The sequence below is a fragment of the Cordyceps fumosorosea genome (genome assembly GCF_001636725.1).
Source record: "Cordyceps fumosorosea ARSEF 2679 chromosome Unknown scaffold_5, whole genome shotgun sequence".
NCBI classification, from domain to species: domain Eukaryota; kingdom Fungi; phylum Ascomycota; class Sordariomycetes; order Hypocreales; family Cordycipitaceae; genus Cordyceps; species Cordyceps fumosorosea.
In genome coordinates this window covers 1123116-1147596 of record NW_017387305.1, presented here as the reverse complement: position 1 = coordinate 1147596, position 24481 = coordinate 1123116, and the positions used below count along the sequence as shown (strand labels likewise).

General features: G+C 56.4%; 5 protein-coding genes across 5 annotated transcripts; 2 read left to right on the top strand and 3 right to left on the bottom strand.

Annotated features, from left to right (window-relative positions):
• Positions 1-174: 174 nt before the first annotated feature.
• Positions 175-13200, top strand: ISF_03057 (beta-ketoacyl synthase domain-containing protein; the record flags this gene model as incomplete). Its single annotated transcript, XM_018846663.1, has 5 exons — positions 175-937; positions 999-7002; positions 7087-7805; positions 7880-9868; positions 9929-13200. The coding sequence occupies 5 exons, from the start codon at positions 175-177 to the stop codon at positions 13198-13200; spliced, it is 12747 nt and encodes a 4248-aa protein (XP_018706391.1).
• A 295-nt stretch (positions 13201-13495) lies between these two features.
• ISF_03056 (Translationally controlled tumor protein) lies at positions 13496-14503 on the bottom strand (the record flags this gene model as incomplete). Its single annotated transcript, XM_018846662.1, has 4 exons — positions 13496-13580; positions 13636-13936; positions 14150-14261; positions 14489-14503. 4 exons carry the CDS (start codon positions 14501-14503, stop codon positions 13496-13498), a joined length of 513 nt encoding a protein of 170 aa, XP_018706390.1.
• Positions 14504-15540: 1037 nt separating this feature from the next.
• Positions 15541-16638, bottom strand: ISF_03055 (putative Glucoamylase; the record flags this gene model as incomplete). The annotated part of the gene is made up of 1 exon (XM_018846661.1): positions 15541-16638. One exon carries the CDS (start codon positions 16636-16638, stop codon positions 15541-15543), a length of 1098 nt encoding a protein of 365 aa, XP_018706389.1.
• A 2974-nt stretch (positions 16639-19612) lies between these two features.
• ISF_03054 (Fatty acid hydroxylase) lies at positions 19613-20737 on the top strand (the record flags this gene model as incomplete). The annotated part of the gene is made up of 1 exon (XM_018846660.1): positions 19613-20737. One exon carries the CDS (start codon positions 19613-19615, stop codon positions 20735-20737), a length of 1125 nt encoding a protein of 374 aa, XP_018706388.1.
• A 1002-nt stretch (positions 20738-21739) lies between these two features.
• ISF_03053 (hypothetical protein) lies at positions 21740-22984 on the bottom strand (the record flags this gene model as incomplete). Its single annotated transcript, XM_018846659.1, has 1 exon — positions 21740-22984. One exon carries the CDS (start codon positions 22982-22984, stop codon positions 21740-21742), a length of 1245 nt encoding a protein of 414 aa, XP_018706387.1.
• Between the last annotated feature and the right edge of the window lie 1497 nt (positions 22985-24481).

The following is a 24481-nucleotide window of genomic DNA, read 5'->3' as shown; positions in this document are numbered from 1 at the left end:
CGTCACGCCACGCGGCGGGTCTGCCGGTTCAGCTCCCCGTGAGTCTGGCTGAGGCTTCAACTCAAGTAGCGAGCGAAATATAGTTACATGAAGACATCTCCAGGCTTGTTACCTTGATTCTATAGCAGTATCTCTTTTCGTGTAGATCGATCCTTTCAGACACCAAGCATCACCATGTCTGCCGCCAAACGAACACAAACCAACGAGCCCATCGCTTTGATAGGCTCCGCCTGCCGTTTCGCGGGAGGCGCCAACAGCCCTTCTAAGCTGTGGGAGCTTCTCAAGGAACCGCGCGATGTGCTCAGCGATATCCCAGACAGCCGCTTTAGCGCTGATGGCTTCTACCACAAAGACGGGACGTACCATGGGCGGTCCAACGTCAAGGCGTCGTATCTCATCGAGGATGACGTGCGAGCCTTCGACGCCCAATTCTTCGGCATCAAGCCTATCGAGGCAGGTGGCATCGACCCGCAGCAACGTTTGCTGCTCGAGACGGTGTACGAGGCGCTTGAGTCGGCGGGCCAGTCGATGCACAAGCTGCGTGGCAGCGACACGGGCGTTTATGCTGGGCAGATGTGCAACGACTTTGAGTTCCTGTCGTACCGCGACCTTGACGCTCTGCCGACGTATAACGCTACTGGAACGAACCGCGCCATCCTTGCCAACCGCGTCTCCTACTTCTTCGACTGGCACGGCCCATCCATGACACTCGATACTGCCTGCTCGTCCAGCCTGTACGCCGTGTACCTCGCTGCCCAAGCGCTGCGCTCCGGAGAGTCGCGCACCGCGGTCGCGTGCGGAACAAACCTTCTGCTTGGGCCCGAGTTCTTCGTCAGCGAGAGCAAGCTCAACATGTTGTCACCCGATTCGCGATCTCGCATGTGGGATAGTAAGGCGAACGGGTATGCACGAGGAGACGGAGTTGCTGCAGTTGTCGGTACGTGCACCTGATCCTTGCCCAAATACTCACCGAAATTGAACCGCTAACATCAATACAGTCAAGACACTCTCTGCCGCGCTGCAAGATGGCGACCACATCGACTGCATCATCCGCGAGGTCTGCGTCAATCAGGATGGTGCGACAAGCGGCATCACCATGCCGAGCGCAAAAGCGCAGGCTGAGCTCATCCGGAAAACATACACCAAAGCCGGCCTCGACTACCGCGGCGACGGCAGGCCTCAGTACGTCGAAGCACACGGAACGGGAACGCCTGCTGGCGACCCTATTGAGGCAGAAGCGCTCAGTACCGCCTTCTTCCCCGATGGGAAACCACTGGCTCGGGGTGAAAAGAAGCAGCCCCTTTACGTTGGCTCACTTAAGACGGTTCTTGGTCATACGGAGGGAACCGCTGGAGTCGCGGCCCTGATCAAGGCGTCGTTGGCAGTCCAGCACGGCGTCATTCCGCCAAACATGCTCTTCAACAACCTCAATCCCAATATCCAGCCCTTCTATCACAGTCTCGAAGTTCCGACCTCCCCTATCGATTGGCCAATTCTGCCTGCAGGGCAACCACGTCGTGCTAGCATCAACAGTTTTGGCTTCGGAGGTGCCAATGCGCATGCCGTCATCGAGAGCTACAGTCCGCAGGCTCACAGTTCGCTCGAGGGCGAATCTGCGCAACAAGCTCCGCTACCCCTGGGCCCGTACGTCTTCTCCGCCGCGTCGGAGCAATCGCTCGTTGCAAACCTTGATGCCTACTCTACATATCTGGCCGGATTAGATGCCGCTACGCTGGATGCTGGTAATCTAGCTTGGACTCTGCGCCAGCGTCGCTCTACCCTGCCATTCAAGGTCGCTTTCCCGGCCAGCTCAATGGAGCAACTCAAAATCACTATCGACGAAAAAATAGCAGAAGCCAAGTCCAAGAAGACTACGCTAGGGCTGAAATCGTCGCTGCCGCAGAACAAGCCTCGCCTGCTTGCAGTCTTTACCGGCCAAGGTGCGCAGTACGCCCGCATGGGCTCTGAGCTACTTGACCGCTCTCCTATGGCGCGACAGATTATCTCCGAGCTCGAGGCGCACCTCGCCGCCCTTCCAGAGTCGGAGCGGCCCAGTTGGTCTCTGGAGCAGGAATTGCGCGCCGCCCAGGCCACTTCCCGTCTAAACGAGGCTGCATTGTCGCAGCCTCTCTGCACGGCTTTGCAAATTGTTCAAGTCGACCTCCTGCGCGCCGCAGGTGTCGAACTTGCAGGAGCCGTCGGGCACTCGAGCGGTGAGATTGGCGCCGCATATGCCGCCGGACTCCTGTCGGCTCGCGATGCGCTACTAGTGGCCTACTTCCGCGGGCTGCATGCTTCCAAAGCTGCCAGCCCCAACGGTACTGATGTCAAGGGTGCCATGATAGCTGTGGGAACCTCGATGGAGGACGCGCTCGAAATTGTTGCCGAGTTCGATGGGGCAGTCGCACTGGCGGCTTGCAACTCGTCAGCCAGCGTCACGCTCTCGGGTGACGAGGACGCCATCGACGAGCTGGCTACCATCTTCGAAGACGAGAAGAAATTCCGTCGAAAGCTCAAGGTTGACACGGCGTACCATTCTAGCCATATGGTGCCCTGCTCGGCACCATACATTGCATCCCTCCGCAGCAACGACATCCAGGTGCGGACTCCCAATGGCTCCAAGGGCCCGGTTTGGTACTCAACTGTGTACGAAGACCTGAAAATGTCTTCCCCCGAAGCGATCACGAAGCTGCAAGACGGCAGCTACTGGTGCGACAATATGGTCCGGCCCGTGTTGTTCTACCAGGGTCTTAGCGCGATACTGGCCTCTGACACATTTGACCTCGCGCTCGAGATCGGCCCGCACCCAGCTCTCAAAGGGCCTGCAGCCCAGACTATCCAAGAGACGCTGAACCGTGAGATCCCTTATCACGGTGTGCTTTCCCGCGGCACCCCGGCCGACGTAGCCCTCTCTAGTGCTCTCGGCTTTCTCTGGAGCCATGAGACCACATCTCTGTCGCTGGTCAACCTAGAATCGTTCGAAGCCGCAGCCGCCGCCGCCGCCGCCGCAAAGAGCAACGGCTACCGCTTGGTGAAGGGGCTACCAACGTACCAATGGAACCACGAGAAGACGTACTGGAGGGAGTCGCGGCACTCCCGCCGCCTTCGCACCCGAAAAGCGCGTGCCAACGCCCTCCTCGGAGCCGTCGAACCTGAAAGCTCGACGACGCAGCAACGCTGGCGCAACATACTCCGAGAGCGCGAAATATCTTGGCTACCGGGTCACCAGCTGCAAGGCCGCACCGTGTTCCCAGCGGCCGGGTATGTCTCCACGCTGCTCGAGGCTGTGCGCCAGCTCCCACAGGTTTCCGGAAGCGCAATTCGTCTGATTGATATCTCTAAATTCCGCATTTTACAGGCAATGTCGTTCGACGAAGACGACAGCGGCATCGAGATCCTGTCGACGCTTGAGAACATCCACAAGGACGATGAGCATCGAAGCATTCGGGCACACTTCACGTATTCCTCAGCTTCCGGTCGAGATCCCGATGCCTTTGTTCTAACTGCCAGCGCTGACGTCGAGGTCCTTCTTGGCGAGCCCTCCAAGAGCTTGCTACCAGCCCGACAGGCGGACCCGCCCAACATGGTCGACGTGACTGACGACCGCTTCTACGGCACTCTAGCTGATCTTGGATACGGCTACACTGGACCATTCCGCGCCTTGTCTAGCCTTCGTAGGAAGCTCGGCAAGGCTGTCGCCCAGGTGATCATCCCGCCATCGGATGAGAGCACGCTTCTGGTCCACCCCGGCACGCTGGACGGCGCTATCCAGGCCGTCCTCCTTGCCTTCTGCGATCCTGGCGATGGCCTGCTTTGGTCACTACACGTTCCCACACTCATGGAGCGCATTCGTGTCAATCCATCTCTCTGCGGGTCAGGTTGGGGAGAGGTCGAATCTGTCCATGTGGCCGCCTCTATGTCTGAGGCTGGTGAACCAGGTATGGTAGGTGATGTGGACATTTTTGCCGCGCCAAGTGGCAAAGATGGGCCGGTTGAGCACGCTGCCATCCAAGTCCAAGGCGTCCGCACTGTCCCATTTGCAGGTGCCACAGCCGCGGACGACAACAAGATATTCGCCAGAATGCGCTGGGCCAACGGCAGTCCTGACGGTGACGCGATGGCAGCTGACGATGAGACGACGCCGTTCGAGCGAGATCTTGTCCAGGCTGCTGAGCGAGCCGCCATCTTCCACCTGCGAAGGTTTGAGCGGGATCTGGCCCCCGACCATCCTGCGAGAAGTCACCCAATCTATAGCAATTACCTCGCCTTTGCGCGCCACATAGACGGGCTTCGGGCTAAGAGTCGCTCCAACTACAAGCATGCTCACAAGAAGTGCACCGACGACACTCTTGAAGATGTACTCAGTGCTTGCGAGCCCTTCAAAGACTGCATCGATGTTCGTATCATCGACAAGGTCAGCGAGGTCATGTCCCGCATCTTTGATGGCGAGGACATTGCTCCAGAGCAAGCAATCCCCGCCGAGCTTCTGGCAGAGTACTATGCCAACGCTGTCGGCCTACGCCAATCTGGCCAGTGGCTGGCCAGAGGCGTGAAACAGCTCGCCCACTGCTACCCAAACATGAACATCCTCGAAGTTGCGGCTGGCACTGGAGCCGCAACTGGACGCATCTTAGACCAGCTCGGAGTTCATGGATTCTCATCGTATACCTATACAGACGACTCGGCCGAATTCTTCAAAGAGGCCGCTTCCATGTTCGCACCATACAAGAAGCGGATGACTTTCAAGACACTTGACGTGGCGCGAGACCCGGTCTCCCAAGGATACACTCCCGGGTCATATGATTTGATTGTTGCGTCGGCTGTTCTCCACGCGACCCCGAGGCTGGAACAGACTCTGCGCAACATTCGTCGCCTCCTACGCCCCGGCGGCTTCCTCATAGTCAATGAATCCACCAGCGGTACCCTCGCTCGCGATGGCTTCGTCTTTGGCACAATGCCGAGCTGGTGGTCAGGCGCCGAAGAAGGCCGCACCCTCTCGCCACTCGTGGCGCCGGAGCAATGGGATGAGGCGCTGAGGAACAGCGGATTCTCGGGCGTCGATACTATCACTCCGGAGGCGTTCCAGGATACGCATTCTAACACAGTCTTTGTCTCGCAAGCCATCGACGATACGGTCCTGTTCCTCCGCGAGCCGCTGTCGGCCGCTGTCCCCGCCACAGTTTACGCCGGTGGCGACGGCGCAAGTCTGGAGGACCTGGTCATCATCGGCGGGTCTACGCTGCGTACCGGTCGTGTTGTGTCGGACCTGAAGCGAATCCTGGTGGCTCACGTCTCGGGTGGCATCACATTCTTCAAAAGCCTGCTAGACCTGCCCGCAGACTTCAACCCGTCGCCGAACACCTGCGTGCTCAACCTCTCTGAGCTTGACGTCCCCGTGTTCGAGGATCTGACAGCCGCTGCTTTCGAAGCGCTCAAGCGACTCGTGGCTGTCGAGCATACCCTTCTCTGGGTCACGCGCGGCAAGTTGGCAGGCAACCCTGCGGCCAGCATGAGCGTGGGGTTTCTGCGTACTGCCGTCCATGAGGTTCCCGGCCTGCGAGTGCAGTGCGTTGACCTCGACCCCGACGCTAGCCACGGCCGGGTGGACGCCTCTGCCCTTGCAGAGACGTTGCTGCGGTTCCGTCACCTTACACGGATCCAGGGTTCGCTGGAAGCTCCGCCACCACCGCTGTGGTCAGTCGAGTTCGAGATCGCTTTGAACGCAGAGGGCCACCAGCTGGTGTCGCGCTACCTGCCCGACGATCACGCGAACAACCGGTTCAACTCGGCCAGGCGGACAATCACGCGTGAGCTAGATGTGCGCGAGGCTGCTGCGGAGGTGGAGAAGGACAAGACCGGTGGCTACCAGGTCGTCGAAGCCTCTCTACTCCGAAATGCAGACAAGCTAGCTTCCGAGCCGGGCAGACGCGCCACGGACTTACGTGCAATGAAGGCAATGATCTCTCCGGTCAATACTCCGCTTGGTCCGCTCTTCTTAACTCTGGGTCTAGAGGATGAGGGCTCAGTCATCCCTGGAAGTCAAAGGTCTGTAGGATCGCGTCGCTTCCTGGCCCTGGCCGAGTCTCTTGCGTCGAGGTGCAGTGTCCCGAGTTCCGCCACTGCTCTGCTCACCCACCAGGATGATGATGCTGCCTCGTCGTCAGGAGGCAGTGAGGACGCAAAGATCCTGGCCCAGGTCGCCGCCAACCTCTTCGCCGAGTCCGCGCTTCAGGGTCTCGTCCCAGGTCAAAAAGTCGCGTTCCATAACGTCACAGGCGGTCTCACTGCCGTGCTTGAACGGCGAGCGGCGGAACAGGGTTTCAATGCTATCTTTACAACCAGCGTTGAGGAAACCAGTGAAAATGACGCAATCTCGATCCCGGCTTTCATGCCTGCCAGAGAAGTACGGGATCTACTCCCCAGGGACCTGGCTCGCTTCGTTTTCGCGTCGCCCAATGATCCAGTTGCCAAGAGAATCGCGGAGGTGCTACCAGTCAACTGCCGCATCGAGTATTTGACGGCCGTTCAGAGTAAAGATCCGTATGCAGCCATGTCTCCTTACCGTTCCACGGCAGAGAGCGCCCACGAAATACTTGGAAATAGCCTGAGAACGGCCTTGAACTATGCTCAAGAAGATCTCAAGGCGTCCGCCCATGTCTCGGTCAATACTTTCAGCACCAGCGACTTGACTGTCGCCGCGCAAGCCAATGCAGAGGACAGCGACACTAGTTCTACAATCCAAGATCCTCTCACGGTGCTCGACTGGCAAGCTACCCCGGTTGTACAAGCCCACGTCAGCCGGCTGGACACCAAGCCCATCTTTAAAGACGACAGGACCTATTGGCTGGTGGGACTTTCGGGTGCCCTAGGACTGTCTATTTGCGATTGGATGATTGCAAAGGGTGCCAAGTACATCGTCATCACCAGCAGAAGCCCCAATGTCGACGCTACTTGGCAGGAGAGTTGCCGCAAGAAGGGCGCGGTTGTGAAGATATTTTCCAAGTGAGTTTCTTTCCTTTTTCTCTCTGCTCTCTTGGAGGATACAGTTCCAGTTCTGCCTAGAATGGCCTACTAATTCGCTGCTAGTGATATCACCGACGGCGAGGCTGTCGAGACAGTATACAAGATCATATGCGACACTCTCCCTTCCCTTGCTGGAGTCATGATGGGGGCTATGGTCCTCAGGGACCGTCTCGTCCGTGACATGACATTCGAAGAGATGAAGGCCGTCCTTGGGCCCAAGGTGGATGGTAGTCGCCATCTTGATCGCCTCCTTGGCGATCTCCCACTTGACTTCTTTGTGTACTTCTCTTCCTTGATGCAGATTGTGGGTAATCTCGGGCAAGCCAATTACACCACTGCCAACGCCTCCTTCACTGGGTTCGCAACGCAACGCCGGAGGAGAGGTCTAGCGGCCAGCGTCGTGGATATCGGCGCCGTCGCTGGCGCCGGTGTCTTCGCACGTGGGGCCGGAAACGGCGGCGACCTCAACATGCATCTTGCTGGCCTGCGTCGCGTCTCCGAGGTTGATGTGTACCAAGTCCTCGCTGAGGCCATCAACATCGGACACGCCCACCTGCCGCTGGAGTCCGGTGAGGAACCCGCGATCGGCGTCGGGATGCGATTTACCACGCCCAGCGAGGCTTCCCTGCCCAGGTGGTTCGGAAACCCGAAATTCGAGGCCTTTGTTCTCCGTGATGAGGACGATGGCGTGAATCACGGCTCTGCAAACAAAGGCAGCGGCTCCGTGCAAGAGAAGCTGCTCCAGGCACAGAACAAGACGCAGGTCTTTGAAGCCATTAGAAGTAAGCTAATCTGGGGGCCCTTGGAGGCCGTTTAGAGAAACTGAAACAATCTAACCCATCAATTTTCTGAACAGACTCATTCCTCGCCAAGATCCGGCCGATGCTGCAGATCGATGGTGCCGACGATGAGGCACTCATGCAAATGCACAGCGGCGAGATCGGTATGGACTCGCTCATCGCTGTCGACATCCGCTCCTGGTTCCTCAAGCAGCTCAACGTCAGCATTCCGGTCCTTAAGATCCTCAACGGGGCGTCGATTGCGGAGTATGTTGAGGAGGCGGTGGCCAAGATATCACCTGAGCTTACCCCAAACCTTGGGCTCGCAACGGGCTCTGGCCCGTCCGCCGCTGACATCGGACCGGCTGCGCCGCCCAGACCTCGCTCCACCACCGAGTCTTCCGCACCATCATCATCAAGCCCTGACACCCCGGGCACCGGAGCTGCCTCGCAGGTGTCAGATGAGACGGTGCCGACACCGCCTCCGGAGGTGGCCGCCCACCTCTCGCTCCCGAAAGGTGAGGAGGCCCTTCCGGCGTCGCTCACCGCCGCCGCTCTTGCTAGGCTACCTGTGACACTCGAAAGATCTATGAGCCTCTCACACACCCAGTCCATGTTCTGGCTCATTCACTCGCTGCTCGAGGACAAGACTACCCTCAACCACACGGGCTACATTCGCATGAGGGGGCTGGTTCGTGTGCAGGACCTCAAAGCGGCCGTCCAGAAAATCTGCAATCGCCACGAGAGCATGCGTGCTTGCTTTTATCTGGACGAGAACAGCACGAAAGGCCGCAGCGATGACGCAGCCGATCCGGGCCACATTGTGAAGCAGGGCATTCTCAAGACCGGTAGGCTGGAGCTGGAGCACATGGAGATCGGAAGCGACGAGGAGCTGGACGAGAAATTTAATCAATTGAGGAACTATGTCTACGATCTTTCTGGGGGAGAGTTCATGCGACTCATCCTTCTGACGAGGACCGACTTGCCGACCGAGAATTACTTCATGATCGGGGCGCACCACATCAATTTTGACGGGGTGTGCACCCAGATTCTCTTGCGCGAACTCGAGGCCTTCTACACCCGCCAGGCACACCTGACGCTGAGTTCCACGACCAAGCAGTACAGCTCCTTCATTGCCTCGCAGCTGGACGACGAGATGGCAGGGGCTTGGGACGGCGACCTTGCCTTTTGGCGTCGCGAGTTTTCGACCATCCCGGAGCCGCTGCCACTGACGCGCGCGAGGGTGGTGGCGCGAAAGCCCCTGCTGCGGTATGACGCGCACCGCTTCGACTTCAGGCTTGACCCCGTGCTGGCGGAGCGAGTGAGGGACGTGGCGCGCCGGCACAGGGTCACTGCGTTCCATTTCTACCTTGCTGCGTTCCGCATCGTCCTACAGCGGTTTCTCAGTCTCGGCCTCGTTGATGGCCAGCAGGACGGAGACAGAGAGACCAATACCGCCCCCCATGACAGCGATGTATGCATCGGCATCGCCGACTCCAACAGACACGACGAGGAGACGCTCGGCAGCCTCGGTCCCTACCTGAACCTCCTAGCCCTGCGGTTCCGTGACCGTCCCGCCACGTTCGCCTCGGCACTCACGTCGGCGCGCGACAAGACTTTTGCGGCTCTGGGCCATGGCGCGGTGCCCTTTGACGTCGTTCTGCGAGACCTGCGCGTGCACCGCGACATGTCGCACGCGCCTCTGTTCCAGGCGTTCCTCGACTACCGTCTCGGCTTCCCTAACCAGCAGCCGTTCGCAGACTGCACGCTGGAGTTGCTGCGATTCGAGCCGGGGCGGACGGCGTACGACCTCAGCGTCGACGTCATCGACACTCCTCTGTACAACGACGCCGGAGCTCCCGGAGGCAAAGCCGGAGGCGATGCGCTGCTGTCGGTGTTTGGGCAGGCTTCGCTCTACGAGCCGGAGGATGTTCGTATCTTCGCGGCCTGCTTCGAAGATGTCATCAGGGAGTTTGCGGAGGACCCGAGCAAGGGCTTGGTTGGACCTGGCAGCGAGTGGAGCTATCGTGATGCCGACGTGACCAAGGCATTGGAGCTCAGCAGAGGTACAGTTAAGATCTCCACGGCTTGATCTGCTTTCGGGGCCGTGAACTAACAGAATACAGGTCCGGCATATGAAACACAATGGCCAGGCACGTTGGCACATCGGCTAGACGACATCGTCGCTGCGCATGCTGACAAGGTGGCTATCAAGCTTGTGGGCGATGATGGTGATGATGGTGGCAGCAGCCTCACCTACAAGCAGCTCGATGACAAGACAAACGCCATCGCCGCCACGCTCCTGGACAAGGGCGTTTCCAGAGGCCAATACATCGCGGTTCACCAGGAGCCAACGCCGGATTGGATCTGCTCAATGCTAGCTATTCTCAAGATCGGAGCCATCTACGTGCCGCTGGACCCAGGCACTCCGGCTGCTCGTCTGGCCATGGTTGTCGCCGCATGCCATCCTGCTGCCCTGCTCGTTGACAGAGCCACGGCGCCCAACTGCGCTTTCGAAATCCCGACCGTGGTCGACGTGTCAATGGTCCCTGCATCCAACGTCCGCCGGATACCGCCCGTGCCTAAGGCCGGCGAACCAGCCATCGCCCTCCACACCAGTGGCACTACAGGAACCCCAAAGGTCATTGTCCTGACACACACCAACTTAGTCCACGAGATCGAAACTTCGGTCGAGACATACGGGCTTGACTCCAACGTCACCGTCCTCCAGCAGAGCGCATTCGGTTTCGACATGTCAGTCCTGCAAGCCTTTCTTGCCTTGGCTCTGGGAGGGACACTCGTCATGGTGCCACGCAAGCTTCGGGGAGACGCCGTCGCCATGTCCGAGTTCATCGTCAAGCACAATGTCACGTACACCTGCGCGACCCCGACCGAGTACAGCAGCTGGCTCCGGCATGGCGAATGCGCGGCGCTTCGGCGCTCCCACTGGACCGTAGCCCTCAGTGGCGGGGAGCCCATCAGCCATTCATTCTTCGATACCTTCCGCGAGCAGCTCGGGGCCAAGCTAAATATGCGGCTGTTTAACGGCTACGGGCCAGCCGAGACAACTTGCTGTTCCGCCTCGACTGAGCTCGCCCTCCGCGGCAGCGCATCTGAGCTCCCGCCAATCATCCCGGCTGGACACGCCTGTCCCAACGAGTCTGTCTACATCCTCGACGAGGAGATGCGTCCGCTGCCGCTAGGCCTCCCTGGCGAGGTTTGCATTGGAGGCGTTGCGGTGGCCAAAGGATACTTGGGCAACGAAGCCCTCACCAGCCGAGCATTTGTTCCGAATCCCTTCGCTACCGAAGAGTACATAGGAAAGAGATGGGCAACCATGTTCCGCACGGGCGATAGGGGCCGCCTCTTGCCTAATGGGTCCGTCATCGTTGAGGGACGCATCGGCGATGATACCCAGATAAAGATTCGCGGTGTCCGCATCGATCTGCGGGATATTGAGCAGACGATCGTCCAGGCCGCGAACGGCGCGATTGTCGAGGCAGTTGCTGTCGCGCGCACAGCGTCAAATTCGTCCACTCCAGATGTCGCATCTAATTCCAAGATCATTGTTGCCTATGTGGTCGTTGATGCCGAGTTCCGCAAGCATCAGCCCCTCGAAGGGCCATTGGGGGCGACATCTAGGGAGCAAGCATACCTGGCTCGCCTCCTCTCGGGTTTGCCGCTCCAGCGTACAGTCTGCCCTAGTATGCTGATTCCGATCGACAAGGTACCACTCACCACGTCCGGCAAGACGGACAGACGTGCGCTGGCAGCCCTGCCTCTAGACCGGTCCTCTTCATCCGCAGCGCGGCCACAGATTGAGACTGAGCCCCTGACAGACATGGAGCTGCGCGTCCAGGCCATATGGGAATTGGTCTTGAATTTTCATAGCGAGCATCTCAACGACCTTCAAGAATCAGCTCCCTTCCTAACGCCAGAGACCGACTTCTTCCACGTGGGTGGGACGTCGATGCTGCTCCTGGAGCTGAGGGAGCAGGTTAAGCGACACCTGGGACTCTTAGTGCCGCTGATGCAGCTGTTTGAGCATAGCACGCTAGGTGCCATGGCAACTCTTCTCGCTGAGCAGGAAGCGAAGGCTCAGGCAGATAACGACTGGGAATTCGAGGCAACTCCTTCCGACGAGCTCTACAGGCTGGCCCAAAGCGCCGTCACACGGGGCATCTTGCCTGAAGGCCACCCACAGGCCGAAGCCAAGACGGTGGTACTGACGGGCGCATCAGGTATCCTCGGACGGCAAGTTCTCGAACGCCTCCTGGCCGCTCAGAAGACCGGTGACGTCGGCAAGATTATATGCGTCGCGCTGCGCCGGATCGAATCGCGCATCTCCTCAGGCGTGCTGCCCAGTCCGATGGACAAGGACGCGGCACAGCTGGTCTACTACGCAGGCGATCTAAGGCGGGAGCGTCTGGGCTTAGCACCAGCCGAGTGGGCTTCCATCACGGCGCAGGTGGACGTCATCGTGCACGTCGGCGCCGAGGTATCGCACACCAAGACCTACTCCACGTTGAAACCCGCCAATGTGGCCTCCACCGCCGAGTTGGCGAGGCTTTGTCTCGAGGCGCAGCTGTCACAGGGGCGCTCTCGGCCTGTGCCCTTCCACTTCGTTTCCACGGGTGAGATCTGCATGCTCGGCGACGGCGGCCAGCACGGGGCGCTGTACGAGGAGTCCGTCGGATCTGCCCACGTCGAGCCGGACCAAGACGACGCGGTCGCCAAAGGCTACGCCGCCACCAAGTGGGTGTGCGAGAGGATGCTGGAGAACCTCGCAGGGGACACGGCGACCAGCGATCATCATCTTCTCGTCTCCGGCAACAACCCGCTCCGCGTCTGGATCCACCGGCCCTCGAGCATCACGACGCCGCAGGACGAGTCCGCCATGGGGCCCGACGCGCCGATCCTGCCCCGGGTGCTGTTCTACTCGCGCCTGCTGCGGGCCGTCCCTCACGAGATGGAGGTTGGCGGGCGCATCGGGGGCTCCCTGGACTTTGTGCCGCTGGACAAGGTGGCGGGTGACATGGTCGACATCGTCATGGCGAGCTGCGGCGAAGCCGCCGCCGCCGCCAACGGGACTATGGGTGTCAGGAGCGAAGGAGGTGGTGTCACGTACGTGCACCACAGCGGGGGCACCGTCATGGAGCTGGCGACGCTGCGAGCGTTCCTCGAGGCCGAGGCGGAACAGTCGGAGGGCGGCTGCCTCCAGGAGAATAAGGCGCGGTTCGAAGCAGTGCCGTTTTCGGAGTGGACGGACAGAGCCGAGGAAGCAGGTTTGCACCCGCTGCTGGCAGGCTTATTCCGGGGCGTAGAGCAGCAGAGGAAGGCGTTGGTCTTTCCCAGATTTCCTAAAGGTTCTAGACATCCTCCCACTGGATCTGTCTAAATGATTGTTTCGTTTTGGCCACTTTCAATGTTTTTCTTTTCTTTTCGTTTGATCTACATAGAGGCGTTTTAGCATAGCTTTTAGGCACAATGAGCATGTTGGGGTCATCAATTCATCCTTGTTGTTTTATATCTTGTGTCATGGGAGAAACCAGGGCTAGATTCCAGTGATACATCATCCACCATTTAGGTAAAAACAGGAAAAACAACGCCAGGACTTTTTTCATGGTGCTTTCGCTGTTTCTCGACGGTTCAAGACAAAAAAAGTCAAGGGCGGCCTCGCGAGGTTTTGAACCTTAGACCTTCATCTCCTTGAGGCCGTGCTTCCAGACAATGATGTAGGGGGTGACACCATCCTCACGGTAGTTGAGGAGGACAATACTAAGAGGCAGGATAAGTATGCGAGCCAAGAGCCAAAGGGGGAATTTCAACGTACAGGCCATCGGGGTTCATGGACTCGCCGGTGTAGAACTCAAAGTCCTTGAAGTTGGGGAGGAGCTTCTCCTTGACGTAGGCGGAGGCGCCCTTCTCGAAGGCGGTGATCTCCTCGGCGGGGGCGCCGCGCTCCTGAAGGGCGGCCTTGACGGCCTTCATGTAGCCCTTGAGGTAGACGAGGTAGCCCTTCTTGTCGAAGTTGGTGGACTGGAGACGGAAGGAGTTGACGATGTTGTTGACCTTGACGTCAGCGTCATCGAGAGCCTCCTCAGCCTCCTCTGCAGAGGCGTTGGCACCGGTGTCTGGGGAGGAGGGAACGGTGTTAGCGGGGTAAATGCAAGTCTGGCATATGAAGCGCGCTGATGGGCGCCAGTTGACGCTTTTGTAATCTCGATCATCATCTTCTTCTTCGTCTTCTTCGTCTTCTTCTTCCTCCTCTTGCTCCCTCTTTGTTCTTCCTCCTCTTTCGCGTCTTTTTTTCTTTTTCTTGCTTCATTCGAGTTATGGAGACGTACTGACGACAACAGCACCCTCAGTGATCATGGCGCAGTCAGCCTCGTAGACAATGTTGTCGACGAGCTTGAGGTCGTACGAGTCAGAGATGATCTCGTCATCGGTGAGGATGTCCTATTGCAGCAATCCTGTTAGTTGCTTTGTTCTTTCACATGTTTTTTGATCGCCGCGACATCTTTTGGCCGGGGGGAGGGGGTGGTTCGGGTATGAGGATGGCGGGGTTGCAAGAGGGGGGGAAGAAGCGAAAAAAAAATCTCGACAAAGTGGCGCGGGGTCTGCCGCGCCGAGCTGGTCACGGGAGCTCGGGGCGACGCTCCGGGGTAGGTCGGTAAGATTCGTACCTTGAAGATGAGCATGATGGCGGTGTTGGTCGTGAGGAGGACTGGAAAAGAGGCCGTGAATGAAGGTGATCGAGGTGGAGGGGAAAAAAAGAAAATGGGAAGAAAAAGAGAGGCAGAGACAAAAAGCAGGATAGGTGGAAAAGTGGAGGGGCTGCGTTTGTACCTTTGGGCGCTCCGTGTATGGTCGGCCAGGCCTTTTTGTCGCCTAGGAGTACCTTGCCAAAGAGGGCCAAAGAGGGGCAGCATCGTCTTTTTTTGGTGGGGTCGTGGCCTTCCTTCTGCTCTGTACTAACATCATTCTGATTTTCCTCTCCCACGTTGACAAGTTATCCTCATAACTAGGGGCATTGCTACTAGCTCAATTAAATTTGTCGCCCCTCTTTACAGGACTGTTGACTTTGGCCCGTTGCCAGAGCATCTTGTTGGCCGTGTTCCACTCATCGGCTATGGTGACAATCCCCAGTGCTGGCCTTGTCTTCCCCGGGCGTGAGGGGCTATTAGGGAATTGCCATGATCGAACATGCCCTCGGCAGCAGTTATTGGTTGGTATTTAATCCACCTATTCTTTCTGGTTCGATTCGAACTTGTACTGTCGACCACAGTCGTGATGAACTCTAGCTACCTGCCTGCTGACGGCAATAGGCTGGGTAGGTATCCTATCCGAAGAGGTTGAGGAGCAAGAACAGCCAATAAAAAAAAAAAGTTCAAGGCCACGGGTCGAAGCCTTTCATACTCAACTTGTCATGGCAGCAATGTCCCAAGCCACGCATGTACTGCTTAGCGATTCTCCGCGCTCTACGACTAGCAGCCTCACAGCCTACCCTATACCCTACACCACAAAATGTCACTCTGTTCTTTTCCGCTAAATCACAGACGGGACATTGACTATGAGGATTACTCGTATCCCAAGTACACAATAAAGGTAAAAGTGTTCTTAAAAGAGTTATGTTTTGATTGGCTGACCAGCACAGATGCAAGTACCAACCGACTTGCGCGCAATGATCGCGGAGACTATCACGGTGTTGAACCAGTTGAGAACCCGCCTCGACCTGTTAAGAGCCAACATTTTTGCCATAGCCCGGACCACCAAGGTACATGTAACTGCCCCAGTTACCCCCCGTTTCGAAGTGCGTCTCCAGGTTGTATACACCGGGATCCGTGATGATGTTGTCGTTCGAGTTGGCCGAATAGTTCCGCACCGAGTTTTGGGTGTCCGCGTACACAATGTTGCGCATGTACGCCGACTTTCCGTACCCCGCCGAGGGAAACTCACCCGAGCCCATGTCGCTCGTCGTCTTGTCGTTGTCGCTGTAGATCTCTCCATAAAAGGAAATCTCGTTGGACGTTGTCGCGAGGGACGACCCGGTCGTCACGTTCTGGTTGAACATCCAGGTTGGGTAGTAGCCAATGTTGCGGCCGTTGACCGCCAGCCACCACTTGTCGTCGACGAGGCGGTACTGCAGGTCAATGTCATACTGCTGGCCGCCGTCCACTGAATGAGTCCACTTAGAGTAGCCGGGGTACACATTGCTGTCGACCTGCACCCAGCCGGCGTAGTCGGTGTTGTAGCCGGAAATGTTGTGGCCAAAGGCATGGTATCCGTTGGTGTTGAAGAAGGTAAAAAAATGAACAGGGGAAGGGTTGTAGGCAGGATACTTTTGCCAGCCCGCCTCGAGGGTCTGCACAATAGAACCGTAGTATGTGTTCCGAACTTGAGTGTTGCTAACGGCAGTCTGAATCAAGGAGAAGTCCGTATCATTCTCCAAGTACGGGTCATAAAGACTGAAGCTTGCACCGCCACCCTTGTTGTTCACGGTCTGCTGCGTGAAGGCATACTTATGACCCTTTGTAACCCGCTTAGACAGACCTGAGTCTTGCCTAGGCAGTTCCTTGACTTTGCTGTTGATGTTCGTGCTGGGCCGGAGGTATGGAACTGCTCCCTTGGGACCATTGAGAGGCGTGATCACCTTATCCAGGGTGTCTTCAACCCCAGTGGGAGGTGCAACCTCGTCCGATAGCACCCAGTCAATAATTTGGCCATTAGGCAGGACAGTGGTGTCGACAATTGTCTTGCTATGGTGAACAATGGCCCGGCCAGAGACAATAGGCAAAGCCCCAGCAGCGGCGAGAAGAAGCTTGGAGTAATGCATGATGTGCTAGTAGAGATGCCCTAAGTAAATACACAATTGATATAGATAACAGAACTTCTGTCCCTCCTTATATAGTTCTGAATGCAGTCTATTATGAATATTAGCTCCTTCTGTAAGACGCCACGAATAGCAATAAACCAGCAGCTAGTTTGTTGGATAAAGATTCACTGAACCGCCCTGACTTCTTTCACCTTCCGCAAATAGTGAAGGAGTGGCTCCCATGTAATAGTGCTAAGGGGCAGAAGTTTAGGCACCTTCTGGTTTGAGTATTCATCCCCAAACAGCCCTCACCATGTTGGAGAGGTTTGTAGAGCCATTCTGGCGTAATCTCGATCGAAGTCCGTGGCCGTACCATACATTGTCGATATGGCGATAGGTGCCGCTTCTGACTACAATGTTTGCGGTTGACGGCGCCAGGCCAAAGTGGAAAATCGCATCGTTTTGTCTCGCTTTCCTAACTCAATGTCAACGTGAAATGATAAATAGACCCAAACCATTATGTAAAGTTTTAGGAGAGAGTGTAACGGTCTGGGGTAAATTTGGGGCTCCATAGGTATAGGGTGCTCCAACACGCCCAACGTGGAGACAGTTCATGAGATCGTAAATACTGCTTCGGCCACAGGGTCTAGCCCGAATTGAGAAGCTTGAAAATCACGCCGCAAATGATTATTCCGGCAGTTATCGTGGTCAGCGTAGATGGCGCAATGTCGAAAGTTCGTTCAACTCCTCTCCCTCATACCGCTCGCGAACCACTGGCGAACAAGACAACTTCAAGTGCCGTTGCGTAAAGCGCTTGCCTAACTTGTCAAGCCATGGCACCTTGCTGTATTGCGCACAAGGGCGGGCTAATTAGGAGTCCGGAGCAGAGTCGGCAAACTCTTATGTCCATCATGTCTGAATGTTCAAGAAGTCGTGGGCGAGGATGTTGCACTAGTGTAATGAGTGATTCGAACGGATGGATGGTCCACTTTGCGTGGTGAGGTTGAATATACGACGACTTTTGCACACAATTCTGTACGCTTTCAAGAGTAAAGCCTCCAGCCAGCAGGGTAAAGTATTAGGACACTTAACACTACTATTAGTATAAGAAATGTCTAGTCAACTCTTGTATAAAGAGTTAATACGCGTCCGCCGGCGGCTTCATCGCGCTCCATCACCTTTACAAACATAGCTGCATAATTAATGAAGGCTGCAAAGAGAAGAACGCATTTGTCTACACCCTAAAAAAAACACAAAATGTGACCTAATTCACTGACGTTGTTACAAATTCCTCCGTGGCCTGTTAGTAGCTAACTATAGGGTCGGAGCGTGCAGGCACTAACAAACTCCAGGCACGAAAAAGCAAAAGGAATGTGACAAGAAGGGGCCCTATTTTGTAGTGGTATCTTTCCCGCCTCGAATTCCCATAGCATGATGCAAAAAGCAACGGCCGTCGAGCCTTATTCGTCCTTGATTCGCGCAACGCCCGAGGCTGAGATCACCCTCGCGTTACAACCCCTGAATGATTGCCTCGCTCTGCTGCTTTACGCGTCGAATCACCCCACCTCGGACTACGGCTCGGATCGGACTGCTACCACATTTTTCCCATCATAAATGAATGACGTTGGGGTGGCCTGGCTCCGCGGCGGCCGCCAGTCGGGTAGGTACAAGGCAGTGTCACCGCAGAAAGGCTGAGCTCCAGGTACCGAATTATCAGATTGAAATCCGTCTCTTGCCCCCTGCAGGGTGACCGGGAAAGGAGTGACGATGCTAGACACGCAGGGGCTGAGCGACACATGCTTGACAATTTCTCAGCGCAGGCAGGGTGGGCGCGTGCTGGAAGTTGGATTGCCGAGTGGTGTCATTTCTGGCCGGCCTGTACCAGTAAGCCAGCCCGTGCCCGTGCCTTGTTCTGAGGAACCAAGTTACCAGACACTGAGCATACGGGCTCCAGGGCTGGAGAATTAACTAACCTATACCATGGAAGTTAATTAATAAAGCCCAAGGTCCTTTGATGGGGACCTGGGCTTGGCTGAAGTGCGCAAACACGTCATCTGTCTGTCCGCTCGCATCCATCCTTTGCCATGGATTCGGTAGGTATCCGCATAGTGCTGCGTTTCGGTGATTATTTGCCTGCTAACGTTTTGATCTATCTTGCTAAATCTGTAAATATATTTCAACGAGGCTCTTTTCACCTCTCCTGTTTACAGATACCTGTGACTGTCAACTAACTAACGTTAACGTTAGTTATTAGCCAGGGGAAGCGCAGATTCTGGGCCACTTTTTGGGCAGAGGCGACAACGCCCATCTCCGAGCTTCCGGTCCGAACAAGGAAATAGATCCAGTTTTCAGAGAAAGGATTGAAAAGGAAATTCACGGACATGATAATCATTCCGTACTTGGACAGCACGCACAGTAAGTAGCAAACAGCAGTACTTGAAATTTTGGTGCCTTATTAACCACCGACGAACGCGGTACCAAACGTCGCCCCTGCACTGCATTGCACTGCACCGCACCGCACCCAGGAAAGAGGCCGACAGACCATCTTTAATCCAGCGATCCACCCCCGGTTGCGACTCTTTTTTCTCTTCCTTTCCCTCCCTCCAACATCAATCAACGATCGCCCTCTTCTGACGTGACACTCCTTTTTTTGCATCTTCAACATTGAGACAATATAATCCGACGCCTGCGTTTATTTTCCGAAACGAGACGATTCTCTTTGCCCCCGCCCGTCAACCAACGATCCGCGAATAACTCCCAATTGCTCCCCGACGTCAACAAACCACGCTCCTTTTTTAATCGCCACCCCACGCCCAATTTCCCCCCTCTGTCATTGCATGGTCAATTCAATCATCGCGGGATAAACGCGCCGCGCGCAATTTTCGCTCTGCCTCATCTTACCAACTACCATTGTCGTACTTTCCCAGCCGACTGACCCCTTGCGAGACGCTCCCCCTCCCTCCCTCCTGACGACAACTACAATTACTTGCCTGCAATGGTCAACGCTACCTCGGCCAGCCTCTCATCCTCATCCTCTGGCATCATGGCCAACAACGCCACCCTCTTCGACACGGCGCTACCACCGCTGCCCGCCTACGACCTACAGCCCCGGCCGGACCTCTTTTCGTGGTGCCCCGACTTTTGGCTGTCCCTCGTGCTGCCTGTCGTCGTCTACTGGGCCATGAGCCTCTTCTTCCACGTTATCGACACACTCGACCTCTTCCCGCAGTACCGCCTACACACGCCCGAGGAGATTACGCGTCGCAACCATGCGTCCCGCTATGAGGTCGCCCGCGACGTCGTCATCCAGCAGGTCATCCAGGTCGTCACCGGCGCCGCCCTCCAGCTTGCCGACCCCCCCGAGTACATCGGCAAGGCCGACTACGATGTCGCCGTCTGGGCCACGCGCGTCCGCCTCGCCCAGCGCGCTGTCCCCGGCCTGCTCGGCCTTGTCGGCCTCAACGCCACCGCCATCTCCAAGACCATGGCCGCCGCCCACCACCCCTTACTCGCTGGCGCCCTCGCCGGCGGCTACTACCCCTTCCTCAAGACCGAAGCTGACGTTCCCGTCTTCGCCTCTTGGGAGCTCACTGTCGCCAACGCCATCTACCACGTCCTAGTGCCCGCCCTCCAGTTCTTCGTCGCCGTCTTCATCCTCGACACCTGGCAGTACTTCCTCCACCGCCTCATGCATATGAACCGCTGGCTCTACACCACCTTCCACTCGCGACACCACCGCCTCTACGTCCCCTACGCCTACGGCGCCCTCTACAACCACCCCTTTGAGGGCTTCCTCCTCGACACTCTCGGCGCCGGCATCGCCTTCAAGATCACCGGCATGACTGCTATCCAGGGCACCTGCTTCTTCACCTTCTCCACCATGAAGACCATCGACGACCACTGCGGCTACGCCTTCCCCTGGGACCCCCTCCAGCTCATCACCAATAACAACGCCGCCTACCACGACATCCACCACCAGACCTGGGGCATCAAGACAAACTTTTCTCAGCCCTTCTTCACCTTTTGGGACGGGATTCTGAGCACAAAGTACAAGGGTGCCCGCGCCGACCGCCTCGCCGACAAGAAACGCACCGCTGAAAAGACGGCGGTGGCGAAGTAAATCAGGCCGCCCCCCTCCCTCCGTTGATGACTATCGAGGGGGTTTTGTTTGGATCATGCCCCCTCTCTCTACTACTGGGAGTGAAGGTCTAACTTGTTTATGAAATGGCTCTTTGTTTTCCCATCTACTTTTTTTTTTTGGATGACGAGGTTCGGTTGGGTCAGGTCAGGTTTGCGGTTTTTTGTGTGCCCCTTCGTTACTGTTTTTTCTGTTCGTTTGCCGCTGCATTTCTCCTCCATTCCGGACCACATTCGCTTCTTTTCTTTTCCTTTCCCCGAAGTGAATGGGATGCGGCGAAACGAACAACATCATAATATTATAATCATGTGCGGCTTTTTCGTTTCTTTTTTTCTTTGATGAGCAAAAAGGTCTCACGAAACACACCCTTTCTTCACGGAGCCCTGGCTGCTTTGTGTGATGCTGCTGCTTGGCATCATTTCATTTCCCCCTTCTTCCTGTATTATACTTTCTTCTACCCCTTCTTCTTTGTCTGAGATATGTATGCTCTGGACTGGATTCATCGTAACATTACACTCTCGTTTTTTTATAGCATGGCGATGTTCATTGGGGCTTGTCTGAATAAGGGAATTCCTTTTTTTTTTCTTTTACATATAATGTCGAATAAACAAATCAGTTTGAATAATGAACAATTGCATCACAGAATGAAGATGTCTTTAATAATGGCAGGAGTCGGCTGCTGCTCCTTGTAAACTGCATGTGTGTCTCATCTTGTATTCGTAAAATTTCTAGACGGGATTTCATAGTTTCATCATCGGAAAATGGTAGATTTTTAGTATTCAAAATAATACCAGCAACAACAGTATAGCAAGGGAAAGCAGCAATACCGAATAGCAAGGGCTATGGCAATAGCAAATAGGTATCAATCATATGCAAAAACGTAGCGAGAAACAAGGACTTTGCGCCGCCTGAGCGCAATAGCATAAAGCGAGACGCAGAAAAAGGAAAAATCAAAAGGTCAGAAAGGCGACCTCTGTCATGTCATCAGCTCTGGCGGCGGCCGGTGATCGAATCGGCGATCCAGCTGAGCTCATGACCAAAGTCGTCGAGCCCTACCAGGCTGGAGCCCAGAAAGTTGGGCCCCAGTAGGTTGGAGCTCTCGCCCGACTCGCCCGGCCGCGGCAGCAGCAGCGGCGAGTGCAGCGTTGCGAAGCGCGGGCTCGGGGACAGCGTGTCGGCGTCGTCGGCCGCGGGAGGCTTGTCCGTCGAGAAGGCGAGCGGCGGTAGGTGATACCGTGAAAATGACGCCGTCGACGGCGCCTTGACGTGGCTGCTGATGCGTGCTGCCGCCCCAGGGGCGGCAGGCCCATCCTGGTGGCCCGGCAAGGGGAGGTGCTGGTCAATATCGTCGTCGCCTTCATGCGATTCGTCATAAAATGATAAAAGGTCACCCGCCGTGGGAATGTCGCACAACGAAGGAAACCCGGCCGTCGTGGGAGAGGCGGGCGAGTTCATGGCACTCGACAGCGTGGATGATGGACATGCCGAGGACGCAGAACTGTCCTGCACGGAGAGACCCAAGCTCTCTAGAATAGAGAGCTGCGGTGCGTGTTGTGGCGTCGGTGATATCATCAAGCCTGCCAACGTGCATTCACCACTTTGTAGAGAGGACTGCCGGCTCAGAGACGATGGCACCACGGTTTGCGCAGGAGAGCTCCTTCCCATTGTAAGCAACCTGTCTCTCCTGAAAGGTGGTGGTGAGAGCCGTGTGGTGAAGAGCGGCTCCTCTGCGGCGTATAAAGAGAATCCATCTGCAGCCCCTACAAAGTTGTCGTCGTCTTCCTCATCAAGCTGGTCCAATACGTCAAGAGTTGGTGTGCGAGGGCGAGATGGCGGGCCAAGACTGCCTCGAGTAACTGGCCGCGTGGACGTGTCTGGTTCCTCGACAAGGAGCCGACGTAGCGATGCCGGAGAAATGTCACGGGTGTGAGATTCTTCGGACGGCGATTGAGGCCGGACATCGTGGTTGGAGGACACGGAGGTGAGGCTGCGATGGTCGTCATAGTTGGTTGAGCGATCGCGGCTCTCTAGCGAGCGGGAAATGAGTGTCTTGTTGAAAAAACGTCTCCAAGGCGACTTAATGGGAGAGGTGGCGGAGGAGGGACCGTCTCTGGAGAGCGCAATGTCGGTGTGCAGGGCGGCAGGAGCAGTGCCTGTGCGGCGGATAGACAGGTCGGCGTGGGAAGGAGCCGCAGGTTGCGGTGTGACAAACTTGGAGCGAGGATCCATGGTTCGAAACTGTTCTTGATATAATGATGTAAGTGAAGCACGACGACTGCGACTGGTAGCTTCTTGTGGTATATATAGAGTGTTGACCTTTTGACCGGGGAGGTATGGACAGCAGGTTGTAGAGGGCATTGCGGGGTTGCAAATCTCCGTCGATCCGTTCAGTTCATACTACATAGGCGGGCGCGGAACCAAAGTTAGCAGTCAGCACCGGTAAAGGAGCAATGGCCAGAGGGGAGAACCTGCGCGGTGGTCCTAGCTGGCGGCGGGGTTGGTTGCGGCGGTGAAATGGTGGTGAGGCAAGCAAACTTTCAAGGGACCGAGATACGTACATAATAGTAGTAGGTGTGGCCCATGGCAAGACCGGTGTGCTTTCTACCAGCGCCGTAGCCGTCGCAAACATGGTCCTGGAGGGAGTGACAGCCTCGCCAATGGCCGCGACCGCGCCGGGTATCGCGGTCCATGGGATATGACGAGGAGAAGTTATCCCATGAGCCAATGAGGTGGACTGTGACGACTGATGGATCCGTCTCACTATGAGTTGCAAGGCCAATGTCAGCAAGAGGAAAGGTCGTGGAAAGCGAAGTCGAAGAAAATGCCCCGTACGGGACTCGTCAATCAAAGTAGATTAGATGCCAGCGCGGAAAGAAGGACTGAAGAAGCGTTGGCCCCACGGTGCTGCAGCCAAGCTGGTGGCTTGAAGACGTCGACTTGCAACGCCGCTGAGGGCAAACAAACAGTCCGTCCGGGTCCAAGTCGTCTGCGGTCACTCGAGCGCAGAGACCATGCCAGTAAAGTCTTTTTTTATCCCAACCAATTGCCAGTGACCCAGAGCTCGCATGCTCGTATCCGGCGCAGCGATCTGCATAGCGAGACCAGTTGAAACAGACGACGACGGAACTTGTCCTTCGAGGAGGGCAAGCTGCATGCGATGGGGGATGCTGACAAGGTCAAGCTGAAGCCTTGTCTGGCATGGGCCAGAAGACGGCGAAGGGTTGCCTCTCATCAACACAATGTCCGTCCAATAGGCAAGAATTGAACAAATCCTGTCCTGCTTGATTGCGCATTTCTGCAGCGATATAAGACAATTGGACAAGTTTAAACCGACGCCATTGGCAGTGTTCAAGGGGACCACCGAGTCCAACGGAAACAAAGCAAAAAATGCGAGACACAGGTATCAAGAAGGCGACGGGGGCAGCAGACTAGAACTTACAGCAGGAAAGCAACTAGAGTCCTCGAGGGATCCATAGCGGGCGATCGAGGCGGCCGCCTCAGTCCGGTGCAGGTCAAAATAAGTTGAGAAGAGTTGAAAATATGTGTCAAGCTTCCCGCGAGGCGATTTTTTGCTCTCCAACAAACCGTGCGACAAAGCCAAAGCGGCCATGCACTTTATTCCAAACCTCTCACACTCTCCCACGCAGACCGGGAGCGAAACGTGTTTCGGAATCGTGGGCTCAGGTCGCCCCAATTTACCGGGTCTCAGGGCCTTAATTTGAAGCG